At 54.4% G+C, this 20,688-nt stretch overlaps 1 protein-coding gene and 1 long non-coding RNA gene across 2 annotated transcripts; both read left to right on the plus strand.

The window, feature by feature from the left end:
* Window positions 1–470: 470 nt before the first annotated feature.
* LOC109313290 (BPI fold-containing family B member 4-like) lies at window positions 471–4,117 on the plus strand. Its single transcript, XM_019539785.1, has 4 exons — window positions 471–1,534; window positions 2,380–2,484; window positions 3,162–3,308; window positions 4,018–4,117. Exons 1-4 carry the CDS (start codon window positions 1,236–1,238, stop codon window positions 4,115–4,117), a joined length of 651 nt encoding a protein of 216 aa, XP_019395330.1. The 5' UTR covers window positions 471–1,235.
* Window positions 4,118–4,852: 735 nt separating this feature from the next.
* Window positions 4,853–7,971, plus strand: LOC109313102. The gene is made up of 4 exons (XR_002101965.1): window positions 4,853–4,952; window positions 5,311–5,353; window positions 5,598–5,667; window positions 7,647–7,971. It is a non-coding gene; the product is annotated as an uncharacterized LOC109313102 (long non-coding RNA).
* Window positions 7,972–20,688: the final 12,717 nt, after the last annotated feature.

A 20,688-nucleotide genomic window follows, 5' to 3' on the forward strand; every position in this document is an offset into this window, starting at 1 on the left:
CACGTTTGCCCAGAATAGATTAATGGGAAGGCTAAAGGACTTGGACCTTGCCGGGCTTCCGTAAAATGAGTGGCAAAACTGCCATTGACTTCAAAGGCTGCAGGATCCCTGCGGTCTGAGGGACGCAAGGCTGGTTTAGCTGGAGTGCAGGTGACCCGTTGCGATTTCTTGTTAGCCGTTGTGGATTTGCTGCAGGAGGGTGGGCTGGTGAGCAGTGTGCTGCAGCCCACCATCCCACGGGCTGGTGAAGGAGGTCTGCTGGGTACCGGCCTGCTCAGTGCTGGAGGTTTCCTCGGCACAGGGCTTCTTGGCAATAGAAATGTGCCTGGTAATAGATAGGTGGCTGGTACGGGTCTTGGTAAAGAAGGCATGCCCCTCGCAGGTCTTGGCCATGAAGCTGTGGCTCTCCAGGCCTGCCTGACAGTGGAGGTGGGCTAGGCAAAGGTGTGCGCGTGGTCTCCCCAGCTCAGGAGGTCTGCTTGCCAAAGGTGCATTACTAGGGGAGGGCTCTGTTCCCTGCACAGGCCCACTAGGCAATGACACCGAAATGCCTCTAGCATGGGGCTTTCTGAAGACTCTCGGAGCAGAGATCTTCCTGGCCATCAAGACATGCCCAGCACAAGACTTCCTGGCTACACAAATGCATCTTTCACTGATTTACTAGGCCAGGAAAATGGGTCTTGCACAGACCTTCCCACTCATGGACACAGGCCTGGCATGTGCACATAGCATAGATCTCCTCGGCAATGAAGCTATGCCTGCTTTGGGTCTCACGAGTCATGGCAATGTGTCTAGCATGTGTCTTCTAGACCATGAAAATACATCTAGCACAGCCCCCCATGGCCAGGAAGGTGTACATGGCTCTGGTCTTTCTGTGCCTAAATGAAGCGGTCTCAGCCATGAAGTTCTTCCCTGCACTGAGAGTCAAGTGAGTAATGAAAGTTTATTTGCTGCAGGAGGTGTGCTTGGCACGGGTGAGCTTGGCAAAGAAGGTCTGGCGAGTGCCGGTATTCTCAGCAATGAAGGTGGCGGAGACGGTGTGCTCGGTATGGGTCAGCTTGGAGAAGGTGGGCTGCTTGGTATGGGTCTTCCTGGTGAAGGAGGTCTGGCAGGTACAGGTATTCTCAGCAACAAAGGTGGTGTAAGCAGTACGGGTCAGCTTGGAGAAGGTGAGCTGCTTGGTATGGGTCTTCTTGCTAACAGAGGTTCCCAGAGTAGGGGAAGCCAACCACGTAATGGAAGCCTACTTGATGCTGGAAGTCAGTCTGGCAAAGGTGGTCTGCTTGACACATCTTCTAGGCAGCAAAGGTCTTCTTGGCGGCAAAGGTCTTCTAGGCAACAAGGGTCTTCTTGGCGGTGAAGGTCTTCTAGGAGGTGAAGGTCTTCTAGGCAGCAAAGGCCTTCTTGGCGGTGAAGGTCCTCTTGGCAACGGTCTTCTCGACAATGGAAATCTGCTTGGCCTGGGTAACCTGCTGGGAGCACAAGGTCTTCTGGGCGAAGGAGGCCCTCAGGGGCCCGTGCCAGACTTCACATTGTGAGTGAACATGCAACGACGTTCAGTGGCATTATTAGTTCTGTTACCAACGAGGGGCCAAAGCCTCGGGTGTCACGAATTGCCACAGCTCCACTGACTCCACCACGAATGTGGGCCCATTACCCCCTGCCTCTTGCTAAAGCACATGCAGTCGGTGGGTCTGATTCACTGCTGCCGGTTTCTGGCTTGCGCCGGTGTCACCACTTTGATCTAACAGTGTGGAGAGGCGGTAGCACAGCAGTGAAGGGGGTTACGTGGGATGGCTGTGGAAGTACGTTCCTCCCCGCTGCGGGCAGGCGCGGCAGGCCCTTCGATGCAGCCGGCAGCTTGTTCTGCATCTGGCTGGGTGATGCTGACAGCAGGTCCCGTTGCCTCCCCTTCTGCCTTTTAACTCTATGCCTTCACGTGCCTGGCATAGGAGCAGAGACCATGGGCACTAGTTCCTTGAGTCTGGGAGTTTCGAAGGAACCCTAAGGAGCCGGGTCCAAAAGACTTCGATGCAACTTTCTGAAGCCCTGTCGAAAATCCCAGCCTTAAGCACATGAGAAGTACCTGTACTTGCCCAGGGGCCCCCAGCGGTGGATTTTCACAAACCCCAGTGGCCCCTTGCTTCCTCAGCTCCTTTTTTTGCTCCTCCTGGAGAGACATCACTCGCACAAATGCCATGCTGGCATCCCCGTATGACTGTGCCGGGGAGTACCTGGCTGCTGGGGTGGGCAGAAGACCAGGCTGACTTATGGGCAAGACTAGCAATGCCAGGCAGGGAGACCGAGGGCTGGGGTGTCCTGGGAAATACGGCAGGGCCAACCCACTCCCGTCCTTCTGCTTTTGTGTCTGCCCCGCAGGTTAAATATGCTGAACCTGGAGAAGATCCGCGTGTCGTGGAAAGTCCTCCAAGGAACCGAGTTACTGCTGAACCTGCAGTCCAAGCTAACCCTGAACCTGCCGGGGTGAGGAGGCGACAGCGGGGTTAGCAAGCACGGCCGCTGCCAGGCCTGTGCCGAGAAACCGGAGTGCTGCGGCACGAGCCAGCCCTGTAATAATATGATAACGAAAGTTAAAAGGCAGCTTGGTAGCTAATGGCATACCCCAACATTTCCCATCCCATTTAACCACTCAGTGTCCAGCTTTCATCAAATTAAAGGGAGGCTCTCCAAGCTTGTAAGCTTGAAGAAGAAAGATTGAAAGCATCGGTGTGAGGTACCAGCCTCAGTGCCCAGCACGAGAGCTCCTGTTGCCTCGTGCACGTGTTTGTTTCTGCTGGCACGTACAGGGTCTCGAGGGTGATGTCCCAGCTCCTGAAGTGACGGGCAAAATTGCATTGGCTTTAGTAGCATCAGGATTTCATCCTGAGCTGCCCGTCGAGCAGCTGCCAGTCTGTAAAGCAGATGCAGATGCAGCGGAGAGGCAGACACGGGCATTGTGCCAAACGCAACCACCCCTCGGTTCGGCCCTTGTTGGTGACCCGTTCATCCAAGCCCCTGGGGCCAAGCCAGTGATGGCTTTGCCACCACATAAAACCCAGCGACAGCATGGCTTAGACACAGGACTGGATGGCGCAGGCTGCTTTCCCAGGTTAGCTTGGCCCCCTTCCCAAATGCACGACCTGTCTGGGCTTCTGTTCCAGCCTGTTCTCGCTCCTGAGAGGAGCCTCGTTGGAAGCGAACTTCACGTCGCACATCGGGATCACACAGGAGGTGCCCGGTGACCTCAAGCTGGTTGTTAAGGACTGCCAGGGCCTTTTTGGTGGCATTAAAGTCAACCTGAGCAAGGGGTGAGTGCTGGGAAGAGTCGCGCGCTCGGGCAATCCTGCATCACAAATTGCTGCACTCAGGGGCTTCGTTTCTTGGGCACAAACGATTCTGCATTTCTGAGAGCTTTTCATCCCATGTGCTTTGCGAAGAAGGGTTGGACACTGAGTCCTGCCTGGATGCCCCGAGCGGGACTCGCTTGGTGATCTGCACAGTGGCCGCCTCTCCAGTCCTGCGTTTCAGCCGGGATGCAGGATTCGCCCCCCGTGACCACCCCAGAGTGGCCGTGCACTGATTTCCAGAACTCGGTGTGGCAGAGAGGAGAGTAATTCAGAGGTGCACGGCCGGTTCATTGCACAGGGAGCAGAAGGGGCCACTAGAAAAGCAGCTTTCTCCATAGACGAGCGTGGGAGCCACGTACCTCTGTTGCACAAACAGCCGTGTTTAAAATAGCACGCAGACCTAAGGACAGCTCTCTGCATGTGTGTAAGAGAGAAGTGCTCCTGCCTGGACAGACGCGCTAATAAGAGGGTTTTTCGAAGGCGCTGGATGCCCGCCGCTCCTGCCCGAGCCCCTGGGGATGGCGGATGTTCGGTGCCTTTCGCACCCAGCACGCATTGGGATGCTGGGCTCGTCCCGGATCCAGACCTGCAAAGCATTCGGGACTTGGGGGCTCCTGTTTTGAGAAGCACATTGACATTATCTTGAACTTCTTTGTTTCTTCCTTCCTAGTCTGCTCGGCAGTCTGGCAAGCAGTTTGCTGAACAGCACTCTTCGCACCCTCTTGCCGACGGTGGTAAGTCTGCGAGCCAAGCGGGAAGCTGTGGCTTGACCAGAGGTGCTTTATGTTCAAAATAGCCTGGCAGGTTTTTAAAAAAAATAGACCGATCCGTGTAGACGTATATATAGTCACAGACAAAAAACCATAATTGAATTGTGCATACTTCCTTGATCTTTCTTGGAGCCAGGATTTATTTCTTAAAGGTAATTCAAATTCCATCATGCAACGTTACGGGATAATTTGTAAGCAATTGCTTTCTGAAATGCCTGTTAGTCCGGAGAAGGCACGGTAAACAGAAGTGACAGGATCACTTAGTAACAAGCCACTTGTTAGAAAAATCTTTTATTCTGTTAAATAGAATCTGTGCCATTCGGCAAAGGGGGCTAAGCAATTTGTATGGCTTTACTCCATGGAGAAAGCTGCCTCCAACTTGCTTCCAAGGCCCCGAAATGGAGGTGGCCGGTTGTGCTAGCGCAACTTGTCCGTCTGCCTGTGACTCCCTCACCGAGGCTTTTCTGCTTGTTGCAGCTGTGCCCCTTAGTCAATGTTTGGACCAACATCATCAACATGCAGCTGCACTTCCTTGACAGTAAGTGTCTGGCGCGGGTTTTCTTTCCTCTGCTGATGCTTGGGGGTCTCGGGCCGCCCGTTCTGTTCATCTCAGGAGCTGACCGCGGGCTCCGGCGCCCCAGAAGCGGCAGAGCACGGGGATGTGCGTGGTCTCCGAGGTGCAAACCGGATGGCGTTTGCTGCATTGCATCTCTCCTCCTAACGGGCTTCCTTCCTCTGCGCAGGCAACGTCTCCTTTGGGCTCCTGGGCAAAATCCACGCCGCCCTCTCCGCCCTGCCCGTGTCCACAGGGCAGTTCTTTGAAGTGGACTTGCAGGTACTGGCTTGTCTTCACCCGTCATCTCTGAGGCTGTGCTTCACACCCATCGACTGCTGGGGCTTGGGGATGTTTTGTCCCGGACCCCTGCCCCTCTTAGCCCATCTCCCTGGCCTGCGGGAAGGGGTGTCGGGAGGTGGGCTCTGTGTGGCTCCCCTCGCAGAGGTGCTCGAGTTGTTCCCCCCAAAATGAAAGGCCTGCCCCTTCCCACTTAACGGCCTCAGGACCCAGCCACGGACCACAGGGACTTCAAACACCCTCTGCCCCGCTCACGGTCCTGCCTGCATGCCTCCCTATCAGCTGGGTGGTCCCTGGCATTCATTAGGTTTTAATGCACAGCTCTGGGCTCTTTCTGTAGGATACACCTTTCCCGAGTGCCTTCATCAACTGGCTCCTTCAGGGTAAGTTTGCGTCCAGCACGGCTCTCTCCTCGGAGACCGCGTGAGCCTAGGGAAGAGGGTGGTTGAATCTTGGTTACTTTTGTCTACTTGTCTAGAAGCCGGTAGGTAGTTATCTCAGGGGAAGCCACCCTTGGAGCATCTGAGCTGATGAGAAAGGCCTGCAGCTGGGGTCGGAGAGCCAGAGACGGCAAAACATGGGAGGGGAAGTTCTCATAACATGCACGTTTGCTTGAATCTCTCCCAGCCGCAGGTGTCAATCCCAGAGTGCTCAGCCAGTGACCTCCTCCCCGCCAGACCCCAGCAGGCAACCCAGGGTAAGGATGGCTGGACCAGGTGGCGAATGGTTTGGCAGCCCCAAATGCAGAGCTCCCCTGTCACGTCCACACAATAGGGTTAGAGCACCCTGCAGGCTGCTTCGAGCCCACGGACGGGTAAGCATGTGCATGCAGTGCTACCTGCAGACTAGCCTGGGTGAAGCGCCGCGTGCCCGCCCGCTGCTGCGTTGCTGCCAGGTTAGAAGCTGGCCCGTGCCCTGCGCACGGGAACCTTGCTGCTAGCAAAGTGCATCTGCGTTGTGAACGATGCTCGCGTGATCACACGTGGGAATGTAACGCTGCACCGTCTGTGGCCTTGTGCGGGGCTAGTGCAAGAAGATCACCCCCATCTACAGCAATGATCATTGACCCATATCTCTGAACCTTTTCAGAGTACTTGCTGATCAGCAGAACTCTCCACTGTGGCGGGATGCCGGGCTAGCGGTTCCGGCACCGCTCGGGGAGCCGCGGGCTTTACGGAGCGGGCGAGCGCGCGGCTTGTGGGGCGGGATTGGAGGTAGCTTTATGGCCGCATTCGAGGTTCGCCGAGTTGGCGCAAGTAGACGACTTAGACTAAGTTGTTAGTTTTCTATAATAAGTTTGTAGGATGTCTGTTGGTTCACGGGGTTCGGGAGTAAGCCCTTGCCTTCTAACCCGATGGGCTAGGTGCGGCTGCCAACTCCTTAAGTCCCAGAACTGGTCAACAGCTCATTGAGATAGGGTGTTAGTGGTAGAAGTTATTACGGAGTAAATATAAGATAAAGTAAAAATGTGTTTTATTCACTTACCTGGCCTCACCCCCTTACGAATAAGAGGGGAGACCGGCTGGAACGGAGTTGCAGTAAATATAAGTATAGAAAGCGTAGATATGCTGTCTAAGCTACGAAGAGAGGCACTCAAGAGGTGGAGTCTCCGATGTTTCTTCAGTTACAGTATGCCGGATACAATGGGGGTCTGTTGGCCCACAGGGTTCACCAGTGAGCCCTTGCTTTTCACCCCTTGTGGGATAGGTGCAGCTACTCACTAGTTAGTCCTAGGGCTGGTCAACAGCTCATGAACGGGATGGTGGATAACAAAACTGTAACATGGTGACTCGTTGTCGATTGTTGGATTTTCGCGGCCTTGGTTTTTGCTGGGATACACCCAGGTGGGGAGGCTGAGGACTGGCTACAGGGTGATCAAGCCTGAAGGGTCGTTCAGTCGTCATCTCTGCTACTTCTTGCCTCTATGCCTCTTTATAGATATTGGTTGGACTGCCTCTATGACACTAACTATGATATAAGCTAAGCATACAGGGATAGGATAGTTTTCTTTTACATAATAGTTACTAGGTAGATTTTCTACATAAGTTTGTTTCTGCAGGAATGACACTTATAGATAAGAAATGAAACTTACAAAATACGCATGTGCAGCTTAATACAAGCGTGGGAAAATATAAAGCTTTCCTTTTGATTAGAAGCCAAAACTACAAGGTTACATAAATGTGAGAGTGCCGCGCGGCAGTTATACAGAAATAAAATAAGACATTTACATCGATAAATGCTTTTCCTCCCGCGGAAAGATGAACAGAGCTTGTCAAGCACAGCCCATGAACACTAGCAGCAAATAAACTCTTCCAAGGGGTATTTTTAAACTGTCTCATCGCATGTCTGTCTAATCTGCTTTCAAGCACTTCTGAGGATGAGCAACATCTCCAGAGCATCTGTTTTAGTGCCCAGTACCCAATATCACTTGCTGTATGCCCGGTCGGTGCTCCTCTCTAGCTTGTCACATCCTGGTGACCTCCTGATCGTAACACTCTTTGAATCGGTTGCCATAAAACCCACTTGCATCAGTAGGTCTTGTTAAAGGATACGGACCAGCACCTGAAACGCTCCTTCGTGCAAAACCCTCCTGGACTTCAGCAGCAGCTTTGCATGGGCTGAGGCCAGTGTATTGGGCCCTGGCACCAGAGCAAATAAAGCTTTTCTTTCGGACAGGGCTTTCTCCTGGCATCTGACCACTCTGGGAAATCCTGCTGCTGGAAGAAACTTGCACCCCTTGGAAGCATCCCACATGATGGAGGGGGAGAAGAGCGAGACCGAAGGAGCCTGCACTTGAAGTCTTTTCCTTGCCACCAGCATTTCCAGTGCTTGGCTGCATGCAGAAGATGTCGTGCTGTTTCTGGCGATTTGAGTTCAAAACCAAACAAGCATAATCCAAATGCACAGGTAGCAAGCATGTGGGCAAGCATTTACACCTTGCAACGATCAGAATCAATGTTACCCCAGTAAATAATCTCCACCTGGCTTTGGATGAGCATTCAATTGCGGGTTGGGTGTTTTGCATCTCTTGCGTTTCTCTTTCCAGTAAAAGATTCTTCATCATCTGCCTTCTGCCTCTGAGGTTATTTTCTCTTCCAAATGGGCAAAGGATTTTAGCATTTGCGAGGGTTTTGCTATTCATTTCTCCTTTCTGCTCCAGAAGTTATTCTGATGTCCAACGAATATTGAATACATAAGCCCATCGGGGAAGCGTGGCGCTGCAATGAGATCCCGGCCTGGACTGGAATCTAAATCCTGCCCGACCCTGAAGGCGGCAGACCTCTTGCAATTTAAAGTAGCTGCAAAAATGAAACTGGAGATGAAGAATGAACATTTCCCCGAGTTGTGTTTATGCAGATTTATGCTGCCCTTGTTCTTGAGTCTTCTGGTTCATTTACTTTTCTTATTTGCTTCTCCTTTCCCAGAGAGCTGGGTGCTGATATCGCAGGGGCTGCTCTTTAGTTGCCCAGCCTTGTTGCAAGAAGGGGGGGTCTTTGCACAGGGCCACACAGCAGGGCGGCTCAGTGACCCCCCTACTGCAGTCATCTCTCTCTCACTTGGACCCGCAGCTCTCCCTCCGGGAAAAATGGCAGGTTCACTGGCCCCGTTCCCATGTCTCCTCTCCATCACCCACCCCCAAGCTCCCCACCACTTCAGCCATGGAGATCCGGTGCCTCTTCCACAGCCGGCAGCCACATAGCCCCAGCCTGGTGAGAGGAGAAGAAATGCAGAGGAGTGTGAAGGAAGCTTTCTCACCACGCGGGCAGTGCTAGTCTGAGCCCCTATTGACGCCCACAGCCCTCTGACCCCGGGCTGGTCCTGTAGCCGAAGGATTTGGAGCACCTGCAGCATTTCGGCAGTAATTCCCTCCCGAGCACCATAGGCCATCTGTCCCCCTGGCTCCCTCAGCCCTAAGCCTCGACTGCTTGTATTCCAGCCACGTGGCACCCAAAGTGCTTCTTGAGGCAATACAGCCGAAAGCAGCAAATTGTGCCCAATTACAGCTTACTTCTGGATGGGAACAAAGGGTGAGAATAACAAGGCTGTTTTCCTGCTGCTGAACAATTTGTCGACAAACACGAGAAGGGAACAATTTCTGCAGACCAAAATCTCGGTGTACGCGGCAACTGCTTTGCCTGCATAAGGCTGGCACAATGTGTCCTGCAGCTCTTATTAAAGAGCTATCAGGGAAGTCTGTGCTTGTCAAGCTGCTAACATCATTTGGCTCTCAAAACAGTGCATCTACATGTTCATTAATGCGCTTTTGCTAATGTGCATTAAATTTAGTACCTCAGGGCACGCTTACACATGTGCTTTAATGCGCATTAGTCTATTTTAATATGCATTAGCCTATTTTAATGTGCAAGACACCAGGAAAAGCTGATATGAGCCCAGACCTCCGCTCCCGACCAGCAGCAGCATGAACAACCATGGGAGGACCTGGGAAACGAGTGGCACTTATGGCATTATTGAGAAAAGCTGCAGTATCAGTGATTAGCCTAATTAAATTAGCAATCCCGAAAGATTACACATTGTCTGTGCTACTCGGAGACAAACCCGCTGTTCTGAATGTCATGATGCTTAGTCAATCTATTTTGCTTTTTATTGACAAAAGGTAAGTTCTTCGATAAACCCTATGTGGACAGCCTGATTAAAGGCCAAGAGATACTGCACTAATTGAGTGCTTTGAGGAAGTGCTGGTGATAGGACCGGCTGTAGATAAAATGCCTGTGCTTCTAAGAAGGCTTTCGACACCGCTCCGCGTCGAAGGTGATTCTATCACACTTGTGTAAAAGGCAATTACATCAGCAAGGTCCTTCCTGTGACTCTTCCCCTGCACCATCAAGTCAAACCCTGCAGGCTCCGCCGCGCGAACCTCGGGGCTTGAGCAAGATCCTGAACACATCTCCCTAACGCAGGTCGGGTGCAAGTGCTGATGGGCACAAAGCCGGCGGGCAGCGCCTCAGTCCATCTGGGGTGGGCAGAGGACGGGCTGCGACTCGCCATCTCTTTGGGGCAGCACAGTGCATCTGGATTCGGCCCCTATTGAGCCAGGCAGAGGAAAACCTGGCTGGCTGGATGCGCTTCTCAGGCTTGCGCACCGCGTTCACAACTGCGCTGACCAGCAGCCTGATGCTTTTCAGGAGCGTGCTGGAGGCTCGAGGCTTCCTTCCAGGACAGGGCAGGTATCCCGAGTAGCAGAGCCTGCTCAGACGCTACCTTTGGATGGGCCATGCACTTTTCATATTGATTCCCAATGATTTATTCTGGGGGACAACAACTACAAATAGGAGAACAATATGTCGGAAACAAGGCCCTTTGCTCTCGCCGCTGTGTTGGTCTCATCCTACAGCAGGCTTTGGGTACATTTGGGCCAGCCAAGGATACACAAGAGCCACAGAGCAGGTGGGGAAGAATACATGCTAACAATAAATGATAATATTGAACCAAGAGCTCTTTGTGAGCAAACGCCTTTCTGAAAAGTTGGACCAGCAGCATTAGATGCGAGGGCAAAACTCGGAGTTTTGCTGATTTGGATTTAAGGGATGAACATCTTGCATAGAAGTCTTGTCTTTATAGATCAGGTGCCTGTGTTGCATGCCAGGGACGTAGCTGGCTCAGGGCAGGGGCACTGGGATGCATCCCAGGCTGATGGTGCCTGGCGTCTTTGCCAGCTAATGCCACCTTCGACAGTCTGTGCAGAGTTAGCACGCGGCATCAACTGCTTTGCAGACGGCCGTTCTCCTCCCAGCCAGCGTCTGCGTTGCCAAGCCAAGCGAGGCCTGTGTCAGGGAGGAAGGAAGCTGCTCTCCGCTGCTTAATGATGCTCTGTTGAGTTACAAAGTGATTTGCAGGGGGCCACCGGGACCGTGAGGCTGTCTGTAGCAGCTGCCCAGGGCTTTCCATCTTGGGCAGGCACTTCCTAGGAGCTGGAGAGCCGAGGCCCGGCTCCTGGCACCCTGCCCGTACGCGGGGCACAGCTGTGCCACTTCTCTTTCCCGCTGTCCACCACGGGGTTGCCGCACCAGTCTGATGGTTATTTGTTATACAACCTTCTTGCTGGAGAAACATGTTCTGCCTGAGGCCGCTGGTATGGGTGCAAGTGACCCTTGGCTCCTGCTAGCGCCTGACAAGGCCAAAAGCCCCTTGCGTACCCTGCGCTCAGTGATTTCCATAAACGAGGGCCCTGAGTTTTGCCACTTCTGGCTTCCCAGCTTGTTCCAGGGCAGAGTTTAATGAGTCCTGTCAGTTTATTGCCTGGTGTTTCTTATCTTTGGGGGACTCTGTGTTTATTCTGACATGGCAAAGATGATACGAGCCATGTCTGACAGCGGCAGAGCGTGCACGGAGACCCCGGCACGCATCGCTTGCCATCTGTCAGAGCAAGGCTGACGACCAGGCTGTAGCAGGAGGAGGGAGCAAAGCTGAGCAGATGCTGTCATAAGCACACGGATCAATCCCGCTCTTCTAGAGTTATTTGGGGGAAAGCAGCAGAGGAAAGATCCTTTCAGCCGACAAAGCGTTGAAGGCAAAAGCGTGCTTCTTGCGCCCAGAAGACCCTGTGCAAGGCAGCTTGCTGCTGCCAAAGCTGGAAGCAAGGCAAGCTCAGGGTCCCTCCGTGCCCCTTCTGCTTCGTGTGAAGGAGGAGGGAACAGCAAATAACCTTGCTAGGTGCCAGGAGGCTGAGAGCTGGGGCGATGGGGCCAGGTTGGAGGGGAGCTCCCTCCCACCCCAAATTCACATGCTTGCACCAAAAGGCCAAATGACAAAGCCAGCTGGAAAGTGGGGTGGGCAGAGGTTCCCGGGGGCAGTGCAGGGCATCCACGTCCTGAGAAGCTTGTTACATTTGTGCATTTGGCTTCACCTTGGCAGTGCGGTGCCCCTTGCCTTGGCATGCAGCTGGGTCTGACCCCTGGCATCTCTCCGCTCCGTGCCCAGCTACCTTCGGCTTGGATTGCCTTCCCTTGCCTCCGTGCCAAACGGTGCACCCTCGCCAAGGGAATGAGCTTGCATTTGCCCTCTGAGGAGCTCCCTGTCCATCGTCTTCTTGCGTCCTTGTCATAAATGAGATGTTTGGCCACAGCACCCGACTGCACGTAGCCTTTTCTTCCGTAATCTCAGCCGTCCCATCAGCTGGCATGTCCAAGCGCTATTTTAAAATGCAAACCTCTTCTGCATTTTAAGCCATTTAGTTACTTCTGTGTGACCATAGAGTGAATACCTGGGGTCTTCCATCTGCCGTGATCCTCCTTTTTAGCTTGCTACCTTTCTTCTGATATCAGGGGTGCCACATCAGCTAGGAAGTGCAGGATATCCTTTGGTGTTGGCTTTAGGCATCCTGTTTTGGCTAATGTTGGTACATGTGGGCAACGTGGGCTGGAGAGCTGAGCTGGTGAAGGTTTGGGGAAGCCTGGAGTACTGGGAGCTGTCAGGGCAGGAGCTCAGCATGCACAGGCCACTGGCTCCCAGGAGGAGGCTGGACGTGTTTAAAGCCTGGCTGGATGCTGCCCTGAAAGATCAGATCAGAGCCAAACAGGAACAAACACGAGCCAGAAGGCTTCCCTGACCGATATGGGAGGCCAGATGGGACTGGCCGTGAGCAACACAGTCCATCTTTCTTTCCGTGCCCACCCGGGTCTCTTGCCTCTGCATGCACCCAGTAAAATCTGCAACGGGAGTCTTGCCATCAACGTTAGTGAGCGTCAGCTTACGCCGTGAGCTGGATTCAGTCCCTGGGCCCAGTCCAGTATGTGGTGCTGGTCCAACTGGGGTGAATCCAGGGCTTGGAAATTTGGTGGCGGGGGAGCAGCCGCAGTGTTGATTGCTATTGCTGCCCCACGGAGGACTCCACGGGCTGGATGACGTGGCTCTGCAAGCTGGATCTGGTCCAGAGGCCAGGTGCTGAGCACCCCCGGCTCTGGCCCTGAGTGCTTCTCCTTGTCCCTTTCCTTCAGGTGTCCCGCTTAGACAGAAAGCATTGGATTTGTAAATAAGGTTTGAAAGACCAGACGTGTCAGAAGGCTCCTTACGGCCACTGCAGCTGCTCGTCCTGCTCCGCTCGAGTTACTTGCTTATGGCACGAACGCACCGACTGCCAACACCAGCACCGGAGGCAAAGGGATTTGAAGAACGGCCACTGTGAGCTGGCAGGTCGGAGAAAGAGCTCTTTGTTCGATCCTGCGGCTACCGTATATAATGCATGCTGATGTCCCTGTGGCTTTAGCAACTTGCACTCGACGTCCACAGCCGATGGGTCGTAAAGGTGGAAGAACAAAAGGCTTCGCGCCCTTTGGTGAGACGGTGGGGACGTGGGGGGAGATGAGGGGGTGCCTTGGCTGGGCTCCATCCAGGATCGCAAACGTCATTCCCGGTCCTTTGTCATGGGAGGGTTCACGGGGGAAAGGCCCGGGGAGCGCGGCGTGCAGAGTCCACGTGACAGGCAGCGTGCTCCCCGCACGTCAAATCGCACCCGTTGCTGTGCGCGCTCCTGCCGTTTATTCCTGGCTGCAGAAAGGCGGGGGGCCGCCAGCGTCCAGGCCTCCTTTGTGCATTAATGATTTGTCTTCCCTGGGAGCTGGGACGCACCAGGACTGGCCCCTCTCCCGAGCTGATCTGTGCGTATTGTGCGGTCCCGGTTCTGCAGCGTTCGCGGGGAATTTCGGTGCTGGGAAGCCGCGACGTTGCTGTCAAAGGAGCGATGTTTGCTCTTGCTCAACGCGCCATTGCTAGGTCATGCTGTCGGGCCTCCATAAAACTGCCGGAGGTCAGGGCTTTGCCGTGTCCCCACGTCGGCTAGCAGCACGCCCAGGACCTGCTGGGGACGAGGCTCTGCTGTTGTGGGAGCTGGGCAGGGACCAGGAAAATCTTTGGGGTGCCCCAGAGCTTTCCTGGCTCGCCCAGGAAGAAGGAAGCCAAATGGCAGATGAAGAAATGGGTACAAATGGGTTTGGGGTTAATGGCGACAGATTGTTTCAAGGATTTCCTTTCGCTCCCCACTGCTTTTTCTTTCCTGAAGCGTAACCCGGCAAAACAGAGCCGTTGATTTGACCTGGGAAGTCAGCCTGGTTTTTTTGTTCATTGAAAAATGTCATTGTGGGAAATCTTCCAGCGCTCTGAGTCAGGGCAGGTCACCCAGCCAGGCAAACAGTGTTGGCTTCCACGATCCAGCATGTTTTGATGGGAAAACATCTCGTCCCCGATCCCCAGCAGGCTCCTGTCGTGGTGTTTGGCATCTGCATAGATGCACGGGCAGGGAAAGCAATATCCCTCTGGCTTTGGACTCCCAGAGCCGCGCAGCGCCTGTGACTTGGTGTGCAAACCCTGCTGCAGGGCGGGCGGCTGGCGCTGTCCTGTGGGCAGCAGCGTGCCTCGGGCTCTTTCGTGCAAGGCAGCAGCAAGGAGATGTGCAGGCAGATCCGTGTCTTGGGGACCTGATCCTCTGCAGACAGATGTGGTGCTAAGGGTAACCGTTCCCCACCTCCCACGGCCTCCCACGGGCAGGGAAACGAAGCAGTGGTGGAGCACGTGGTCAGTGCCCAGGACTTGGGCTCCATCAGCCCGCTCCTTGGCAGAGAAGCTGCAAGCGAGGAGAGACGCGTGACACCTGCTTAGCACTCGCCCTGTCTGGGGGAGCCCAGCGCCGACTCCCGGACCTCCTCCTCTGTCTCATTCGCGCCCCAAGCTTCAAGTCGGGCCTGGAAAGGAAGCTGGTGCAGTGAGTTGTCCCGTTCTTTGCAGTGCAAGGGGGAAAGAGCAGGGCCATGTTATGGCCCTTATGAGGCCACAGGAGCACGGCTGGGTAGGCAGGGGCCGCAGGGCTAGGCCCCCATAAGACGTGTCGGATGCCTGGAAATCACCCTGTCTCCGTGTGGGCTACAAGGGGGATGGGGACCGCTTGATAAAATAACCTCTAACGAGCCGTTTGTGCTCCCTTCTGCCCAGCTTAGTCTCTCCCCTGGACTCTGGAGATACGAGCGCCTGATTTTCTTCCTGCTTGATATCGCGTGCAAGTGAACGGCTGTTACAAATATTCCCTCGTCCCAGGCTCCGCTCAATAGATACAACCTGAGCCCTTTCATTTCCTGACAGAGCCGCTTAATAGATATTCCCAGCATAATAATGGCTTCAATTTTTCCCTTTGCGGTGATGGAAACAGAGGGAGCGGATCCCAGCTGTTTTTGACAGGCGGTGCTTCGATAAAACAAAGCAGCCCGAGAGCTGTGCTTTATCAGCAGGATCCGTGCCGGGGTGTCTCGACGGGAGCGCTTAGCAGGACGCGCCATGGCTTTGCTCGCATCTCTTGCAGGGCGGACATCTGTGGAATGAACGTTTAGATGTCTCGAACGCGTCTTGAATGCGATGCTGCTGCTAAAGGAGAGCAGCAAGACCGCGTGGCGCTGGTGGCGTGTAGCGCACTGTCACGGGGCGTGCGTCGGTCCTGTACAAGCCTGTAATGTGGAGCTCTTGGCTGATGGGATGGGTAATTCCCTGCAGTGCCGCCACGTAGCACCTCCCTTGCATTAAAACACGCACTCGCCGTCGGTGCAGAGTCCTGGTGTATGCTCAGTCTGGCCCCTGAGGCCGATGTAAGGGTCTGGCAGTCCTGTCCTAGGATCGCTGCCTCGCCTCAGCCCATGCACTGGGAAACGGGGTCTGCTCTGGAGGTCCCGGGCCCTGTGCAAGCTTGAAGCGACATGGTGGGGAAAGGCCCGTCGGGGACACAAAACCGTGGAACCGGCTTCGTGCCCTGGCGCAGGAGTGTGAGCTGTGTCTGTTTATTGCAGAGCTCCTCATCCAAGGGATCCCATGGCCGCTCGCTGAGGGCATTCGTCTGAGGAAGTCACGATTATGCCTCAGCAGGTAATGGTACCGCTTCTCGGCAATGCTGTCGTTTGTCCCTTGTTGGGGGCGTCTACTTTTTTCTTGGTGAAAAATGCACGTGTCTGAATCCCCTCCTTGCAGCACAGGCAAGGTCCAAGTGTTTCCAGCGTACAAAACGCCCGGGGTTGCTCGCTGTCTTGCAGAACCGGCTCCTGCTGCCTCTCCCTGAGGTCTGAGCTTTGCACCGAGGCACGCGGCAAGGCCAACGGGATGGCAAGCTGCTGGGCTATGCTCTTCTTTTTGCCCCGACACTGAGTTCATGCTGGTGCTCCTGGGGCTTGGTTAAGACACAGATGATAGGTCTTGAAGACAAAAACCCCCTTCTTTCTCCTTTGAAGCTAACTGTTGCTCCTTGGACTTTTCTAAGTAAAATTCCCTCGTGGCCCTCAACCTTTGCGATTGCTGTGAAATCATGATGACAGTACAGCATTTTTCCTTCAATAAACCATCTTTTCTCTCTGCATTGCTCTCATTATTTTCTTTTCCAAAGCTTCCCAAGTTCCAAATGCATGAGGATGATGAGGATGAGGGTGCCGGACTCCAGACTCGGGGTCCTAACTCCTCCGAGCTTTGACAAAATTCCACGTCTGGCTTCACACCGACCCCCTGTCCTATTGATGAGCCTAATTTGGGCACCCGTAACGTTCCAGAAGTGTTTAGATCCGGGTTTGCAGCCGAAGTCTCTGATGACAGGAATGCAGCAATGGATCCAGTGGCTGCGATTCTGGTCTCGGGGAAGTCTGTCTGTGCTGTGGTCAGAGCAGTGTCATATGGAAGTACCTGAGTTAGTTGGAAACTACCTACGTGACATAAGACCCGAGCATGGCTGCTGTTAGTAGTGTAGCTGCATTGCAGGGCTTGGCCCAGGCTAATTGCTCTGGTGTTAGGTGGGTGGAGGTGAGCTCTGTGCTGCCGTGGCTAGTATAAAACTGGCTTAGGATGTCTGTGCTACATTGCAGATGGACCGGATTCTCCAGGAACCAGTGGGTGCGTCTACATGTGCATTAATGCGCTTTAGTTAATATGCATTAAATCGAGTACCTCCATTGTGAGGTACTAGGAAAATGTGCGTTAACCTGGCTTAATGCACATTACCTAAAGAGCACACTTTTTAAGTGATGCTTAATGCTAATTAGCCTATTTTAATGAGCATTATGAAGCATTTTTTTTTACGTGAGGCTTTAATGCACATTAAAATGTGCTAATGCGCATTAAAGCGCATATATAGACGCGCCCATGTGCAAGGTTCATTAAATGCAAAGGAGGCTTAAAGCTACGCATAGATTTGTGTAGAGACAGCCGGCCCATCAGACTCCAGTTCTTGGTGTGCAGAGCACTGAGCAGGTTGCCGAACTGAGGGAGAAAAAAGCACTTGAAGGCTCAGGGGATACGAATAAATCAATCAGAAAACTGGTATGAAATAACACTGCCTCGGGGAGATGGCGTTAGCTATAAATAACACAAAGCACGGGTTAAATCAGAGGCCTCGGAGGACGCCCAAGTACTCCTCCTTCCAAATGCAGCACGTTCAATAGCCTCCTCCAATAAAGCAGATAAATTTCTCACTGGGAAGCTAGAAAGGATGTAAAACTCCCAGTGACTGCCATTTATTACCGCAGCCGAGGGAGCTGCTATCAAAGACAGGCACATGGAATCCATAAGCCTTTCAGATTGTTGCTCCACAGAGCCCGAGAAATACAATGGGCTGCTGAATATCCCCGGCTTCGCGAATGCCATCCAACTCCCAGCCCCGCGAGAGACACGCGGCGAGAACAGACGCTATTAGGAAGAGACAATTTAATGGAAGGAGCATGTAGACAATCAGAAATGTAAACGGCAGGTCTCCTGCCACAACTGGGCCACTGGGAAGATATTACAGCGTGTTTCCAGGCATCTTTTGTCAATTAGAATATGGAGAAGGGCTCGGGGAGAGGGGGAAGGTGCTTGGAAACTTGGGGATTTGGCTGGATGCGGGGGCTAATCCGTTGTAATTGTGGACCAGCAGAATGAGCAGCAGGAAAGGATGCGGATGCCTTGGAGAGAGTCCAGTGGAGGGCGATGAAAATGGTTTGGGGGCTGGAGCACAGGACTTAGGGAGCTGGGCTGATTGAGTCTGCAGAAGAGGAGACCGAGGGGGATTGACTAGCAGCCTTCACCTCCCTGCAGGGGGGCTGCAGAGAGGATGGTCTCAGTGGGGGCAGATGCCAGGACAAGGAGCAATGGGCTCAAGCTGCAGCAAGGCAGGTTTAGTTTGAATATCAGGAAAAACTTCCTCACCAGGAGGGTGGTGAAGCACTGGACCAGGCTTCCCAGAGCAGTGGTGGACTCTCCATCCTTGGAGGTGTTTAAGACCCATGTAGACAATGCCCTGGATGGGATGATGAAGTTGGGCTGGTCCTGCTTAGAGCAGGGGGTCAGACTGAATGTGACCCCCTAAGGTCTCTTCCAGCCCCCATTGTCCATGAGTCTCTCTCTCTCTACCGTGATTTGTGCTCAGATTGCAGCAGAGAAGCACCGTTGTCACCTGCACTCGTGGGATATGACTGCGGTCCTGATATTCCCGAAAACCCCACGGCAGCAGGTCTCCGGCGACCGGTGCAGGGGCATGAGGTGGGAACTCACTGATGCTGTTTGCTGCCCCTGGAGCAGGGGGTCTGGTACCTCCGGGGGTGAAAGCTCTGCCGAGTTGTGGGCAGCACGGTGCCTGGTTCACACCCGGTGTGGCAGCCCTGGCCTGGCGTGCTAAATCCTGTACCTGAACAGGGCACGTGGTGCCTCTGGGTGGGCACGTGGCACCTGGCGGGGTAAGTGCTGCACCTGTAGGTGAATGTGCTGTGCCAGGAGGGTTTGGCTCGGCGTGTCTGGCACGGTTGGTGCTGTCCCCAGCCTCCCCATGCCGGCTACCGCCACGTCCAGCTCCTGCCAGGCATGGCGAGTGCTGAGCCTGAACCCGGCAGTAGCCGGTGGGGTGGCACACGCTGGGCCATGCCTAGTGTGGTCAAGGCTATCTCTGGAGTAGCGAGCAGTGAGTTTAGTGTGGTATGGGGCACGCTGGATGCCCTGGCAGCATAGTAGGGTCCCTCAATCTGGAGGGCTTGTGCCTGGCAATGGCAAATAGTTTCTGAGCGCGCCTGGCTCTGCACCTTTTGGGAGCCACGGTGACGGGGCAGTTAGCTCTTGCTTGCCATGTTGAGCATCTCCCATGTGAAAACAATGCTGCAGGTGCAAGGCGGGCTCCCGGGCCCGAGAGCTGGGTCCACGCTCAGGTTTTGCTTCTCCTTCTCCATGTGTGGATGTGCAGCGCTGGAGGGGAGACCAGAGCGGGGGTGATGGCCAAGGCTGAGGGAGATGAGGATTCAGGAGCCTGGACCGCTGCACTTGGGGCTGTCCACCAGCACAGCAGACACCCTCACTAGTGCCCTGGTATGGCAGTGCTGGGCGGACACGGAGTGGAGCAGATCTCCTGAATCCACTTGAAATAGGCCTTGGTGAGCTGCCCCATCTCTGCCAAGCCGCCTGGGATCCTGTCTGGGGGCACCGGGCTGAGAGGGGAGCGCTCCTGGCTTCGGTAGAGACTAAGCGGTGTGGACATGTGCACAGAATAACAACAAGCCTAAAGCCGATTAAAGCTGGATAACGAGAAGCAAACGATCAGTGATCACGGTGGAAAATTACTGTACAATGTTGCGTGTCGGGGCTAATATGGCACCATCAGCTCCTGGCTCTTTATTGCTCTCAGATGCCTGGGGCTGGCCAGCTTCCAGAGGAGACCGCGAGCCCGCCTGGGGAGGGGGGATGCCTTCTCTGCCCTGGGCTTCCGCGTGTACTATGGGGGTGGGCACACAGCCAGGGCATGCAGCGTGTACCGATGTCATCCAGGCAAGTGACTGCAGCAGGAAATTACGTGTGTGTGTGTGTGTGTTTGGGGTGAGTCAGGGGAGGGTGTAATGAGCTAAAAAAGAGATTTGCAAAAAAATCGCTTTATTTGCAAGCTTTTGGGCACAGGCACCCTTCATCAGGCATAGGAGATTGCAAAGATTGTGAAAGTTCTCCTTGCAATCTCCTATGCCCGATGAAGGGTGCCTAAGCCTGAAAGCTTGCAAATGAAGAATTTTTTTCTGCAAATATCTAGTTGGTCTAATAAAAGATATCACCTCTGCCACCCCACAGTCAGCTCCCTCCTGGACCCAGACTCCAGCTGCAAGTCCGGGAGCCCAGCCAGGGGCTGCCAGGGCGTCTGGGAGGGAAGCTCTCCCTGCCCCACGCCTGAGCAGAGACCATCCAGAGAGCAAACCCAGTGCTCCCGTTGCAGCAGGGCCTGCGGTATCTTCAGGGGGACAGAGGGAGCTGTGCCAGGTCCCACGGCACGGGGGCTCCCTTGCAAGAGGAGGAGGCAGTGCATGCGCCCAGCCCAGCCCAGCCCTGCTGCAGCCTGCAGCCGCTGCCCAGCCAGCATGGAGCTGCCCCAGCCCAGCCCTGCGCTGGGCATGCAGCTCCCCTGCAAGCTTGGGCCCTGGCACTACCGTTCCTTCCTACCCCTTGACTGTCCCGTGCTGTGCTACATCTACCACTCCAGTGATGCTCCTTTCTTCCCCCACTCCAAGTAAAGCCTCAGCTCCTGGAGGCCTGTGATGAAGTGTGAACCTCTGCTGTCCATTTGCAGCATGCATGACTGTGGGGAGAGGCTGGGGGCATGCCAAAGCCAGAAGGCCCAGGGTGCAAAGCATGCCATCAGCAGGAAAAGCAAAGGGCCGTAGGCTCTGGCTCCTGGTTCTGCAGGGAGGGGGCTTGCACCGCAGGCGTTGGGTTGCAGCTCGCAGGCCAGCTCAGCCTCCTT

This window comes from Crocodylus porosus, unplaced genomic scaffold, assembly GCF_001723895.1.
Source record: "Crocodylus porosus isolate Cpor-Errol unplaced genomic scaffold, CroPor_comp1, whole genome shotgun sequence".
Taxonomy (NCBI): Eukaryota; Metazoa; Chordata; order Crocodylia; family Crocodylidae; genus Crocodylus; species Crocodylus porosus.

Bases quoted from the DNA above. Each gene is read 5' to 3' on its own strand.
- LOC109313290 (XM_019539785.1), top strand. From the start codon at position 1,236: ATGGAAGCCTACTTGATGCTGGAAGTCAGTCTGGCAAAGGTGGTCTGC. The intron at 1,535-2,379 runs GTGAGTGAACAT...TCTGCCCCGCAG, and splicing joins CCCGTGCCAGACTTCACATT to GTTAAATATGCTGAACCTGG. The intron at 2,485-3,161 runs GTGAGGAGGCGA...CTTCTGTTCCAG, and splicing joins CTAACCCTGAACCTGCCGGG to CCTGTTCTCGCTCCTGAGAG.